This window comes from Poecilia formosa, unplaced genomic scaffold, assembly GCF_000485575.1.
Source record: "Poecilia formosa unplaced genomic scaffold, Poecilia_formosa-5.1.2 Scaffold15, whole genome shotgun sequence".
Taxonomy (NCBI): Eukaryota; Metazoa; Chordata; class Actinopteri; order Cyprinodontiformes; family Poeciliidae; genus Poecilia; species Poecilia formosa.
The window spans coordinates 353298-356915 of record NW_006799954.1 but is presented as its reverse complement, the minus strand read 5'-3'; the positions used below and the strand labels follow the sequence as shown (position 1 = coordinate 356915).

The 3618-nt window shown below is 40.4% G+C and overlaps 2 protein-coding genes across 2 annotated transcripts in view; one reads left to right on the top strand and one right to left on the bottom strand.

The window, feature by feature from the left end:
- The window catches only part of echs1 (enoyl CoA hydratase, short chain, 1, mitochondrial), a 4169-nt gene extending 3501 nt beyond the window's left edge, over positions 1 to 668 (bottom strand). The window contains exon 1 of the mRNA XM_007546090.1: positions 503 to 668. Within this exon, the coding sequence (XP_007546152.1) occupies positions 503 to 593 (91 nt within the window). The 5' untranslated portion in view covers positions 594 to 668. The remainder of the gene's footprint in view (positions 1 to 502) is intronic.
- An 876-nt stretch (positions 669 to 1544) lies between these two features.
- Positions 1545 to 3605, top strand: sprn (shadow of prion protein). The gene is made up of 2 exons (XM_007546088.2): positions 1545 to 1730; positions 2378 to 3605. Exon 2 carries the CDS (start codon positions 2378 to 2380, stop codon positions 2861 to 2863), a length of 486 nt encoding a protein of 161 aa, XP_007546150.1. The 5' UTR covers positions 1545 to 1730; the 3' UTR covers positions 2864 to 3605.
- The last annotated feature ends 13 nt before the right edge of the window (positions 3606 to 3618 follow it).

Sequence of the window (3618 nt, the reverse complement as noted above, 5' to 3'; positions counted from 1 at the left end):
AGACATCTGGATGCTGTCCAAGTGTGCAGCAGATAAGCGAATCTTTAACCTTGCTGCTGCATTTTATTGCGTTTATTTGTACAGGAACGAGCTTATCTGATCTTTTAAAGTTTATTTTTAGAACTTCTAATGTTGCTGTTGCAACTGTCCGTAGCCCACTGTTGGATTGTTGTTGTTTTGTTCTTCTTACCAAAGTGAACAAAATATTGGTTTAATGAGTGCATTCATGCTTTTATGTAAAAAAACAAACAAACAAAACAGCAACAATCCAACAGTGGTCTACTGACACTGTTGGATTGTTGCAACATTAGAAGTTCTAAAAATATACTTTAAAAGATCAGATAAGCTCGTTCTTGTACAAATAAACGCAATAAAATGCAGCAGCAAGGTTAAAGATTCGCTTATCTGCTGCACACTTGGACAGCATCCAGATGTCTTGACATTGTATTATTGCAGCCAGGTGTTCGCCACGCCGACCCCTGGCTGCTTTCTGACCACACACCTGAGCTGTAGAGGCGGCTGGCGGACAGCAGGGCCGGCGCTGCTCTGGAGGACTTCAGGAGCAAAGCTGCGTTTCTGCACAAAAAGGCCATGACTGCAGCGAGACACTGAACTTTGCAGCAGGCTGGTTAGTGGGAACTTCCTCTTACAATTTCTTCTTTAGTGCTTGTTTTTTGAGCGGTAGGCTCAAAAAAAAAAAGGCTTCACCGCCACCTAGTGTCTCTGGAAAGAAATCCAGGCACGGTGATGTATTTATGAAATTCACCTCACTAATGAAATTGTGATGATAACAATCCATTCATCCACCAAACAAGAAATAGATAAATTTACGTTCATTATATATATTTATTAGCTGAAAAAATAAAAAAAGCTTATCTAAACACACTCTTTACAAAAACAAATAATAATAATAATAATCCAGTAAAATGAGTTTTCTCCTAGGACGGTGACAAGCAGAAAAACACTGGGCCAGTGGGAGCCATCTTCCATGAAAAAAATCAAACAAAAAAACATTGAGGTTATGGGAGAAATGGTTGCAAATATTGCATTAGAGAAGTTGGAGAAAGTAGCAGGATGAGGAATGTGACCATAGCTCAGGATAAATTAAGACACTCACTCAACTTATCCTTAACTCAACTTATCAACTTATCTTAGACATTAGAAGACAAGGCAATTTTATTGGTGCATTTTAGGTCAATTCAAAGTGTTTTACATGAATACAAAATTGGGATGTTCCTGTAATTATAAATCAAAGGCAGCTGTACACAATGTTTCAGCACCTTTGCAGTTTTAGAAGTTATTTTCCAGATAAGTGGAGCATAAAAAAGGCTTGGGAATGTTTAAGATTCGTCTTGAACGCGCAGTGTATCAACACAGTAGAGGAGCTGGTAACCACAAGATTTGATCTTCAGTTTGTTAATAGTGAAGTGGAACATCGATGTGTCTAGAGCATGATTATTCAGAGATTTTTAGCTTGGTAAAAAAAAACAAAAAAACAAACAAACAAAAAAAAAACTATGAACAAAATTATAAAGAAATAAAGAGCGTTACGACTGGTTATGAAATTAATACATGAAAGGTACAGATAAAACCTTTTTTTTAAATAATCTGACGCGCCTTAAAGAGCGCGCTGCGCGTTCTTGGCATCGTCTGGGCAAGCGCGCCTCCATCCGCGACAATCCGCTTCATCTTCCTCCGTGGGCCACATCAGCAAGGATAACAGCGATAAGGTAAGCATTAATCTATATGTTGTTATATGCAAAATCCCCCTGAGTGAGGCTGCATTACTTTTAAAGACGAATCGTTCAGGCGGCAGAGGATTATCTAGGCTAATTTACAAGACGGGCTGAGCATCATATGCAAATGAATAGTAACAATGTAACAATGCAAAGAAATGCCTCTATTCGCTTGGTTGCATTTATTATAAACAAACGTTTATTTTTCAACATTACTTGCACACTTTCTGATTATAATTACACATCTATATACTAAAACGCAGTAAAGCCTTTTAAATTAGGGCCTATTATCAGAGACACTGTCAGTGTTTTATCCATAATTGCCCACTGCTTTTATGCACCAACAATTTTGGTGTTCGAAAAAAAAAATAAAGATTTTATTTCGTTTCATATAATTTTCTTACGAGCATGTTGTGCAACATGGACACCTGTCTTTGTTCAGCAGCACTGAGCACATCACAACACCTCAGATCCCATCATCACTGATCCACCCTGAGCTCAGTGCAGCGCAAATATCACGATGGGCTGGAGGTGATGCTCACGCTCAACGAGGCGTGTTTTTCATCTGTGCCACACAACATACAAAAAAAAAAAAAATCGGTTATATCACTCCTGTGGCCTTATTTCTTCTTCTTGCATAGATGTCAGGAATGAAGCAGCTGGTTGCAACATGCTGGACCTGCCTGCTGCTCTCCGCTTTCCTGTGCGAGCCTGCGCTCTGCAAAGGAGGTCGCGGAGGCTCTCGGGGCTCCTCTCGCGGGTCTACCGCGCGCAGCTCCACAGCGGGGACCTACCGGGGAGGCGGAGCCTACGGCGGCACGCGCTCTCGGTTCAGGGTCGCTGGCCGGACGTCCCCGGTGAGGGTGGCGAGCGCTGCAGCGGCCGGAGCCGCGGTCGCCTTATCGGCGGACAAATGGTACGCGTCCGCCTACCGCCGCAGCAACACGGACAGCTCGGAGGAGGAGCTGGATTACTACAACAGGACCAATTACTTTGATGCACTGATGTCGAGCTCAACTCAGAACGGATCCTTTCTCTCTAATGTTGTCAATGTTATTATTGCAACAGTTTCCGCAAAGTATGGACTCGCGTTGGACTTTAGATACACGTCCATCATTTTAGGATAAATTTCTGATCTTAAACCCAGATTAGAAGGACTCAGTCACAAATACATTACTGTGCTTTATGTATTTACGGTCATTTTATACTAGTGGACACAACATTACCAGCATAGTATTCCCTCTCACTGTTTACCTTATAAACATATGCACCATGCAAAATGTTATGTCTGAAAAACACAAAGAGCCAAATTCAACTGTTTTCATACAGTTGTATCTATACTGCCAATATTTTTTACAAATGTAAATTTTTATTGCAAATCTCTCTGCACCTCACCAACAGATTTATGGGTCATATAAACAGACTTTGATCCAATAATTGTTGGCACATGGACAGCAGACCAAGATCAAGTCGGAACCAACATAATTTTGTCTGAAATTAAAGCTGCTAAACTTTTCTCGTGCTCAGATTGAACTTTTGGACTTTTAATATTTATTGCTTTCCTGGACAAACATAATTTCCCTACAAAGTTTTGGTTCATGTCCTTATTATCTTATGTCCCAGATAAGCATTTTCCCCAATTTCCTTTCTCCGTGTTCTTTTATATCATCTTGAGTTTTGAGATCTGTCACAAACATTAAGCAGAAGTCTTGCTCTTTATATTTACTCCTTTATCTTGTTTTCTTCTCGTGTTCATCCTCCCAACGGGTCTCTCTCAGGAGCAACAGACTGTTCCATAGCTACAAGTGCACTCAATTATACTCTGCAACTCTTGTGTACATATTAAATAAACGGTTTGTAATCACTGTCTCTCTGCTAATAA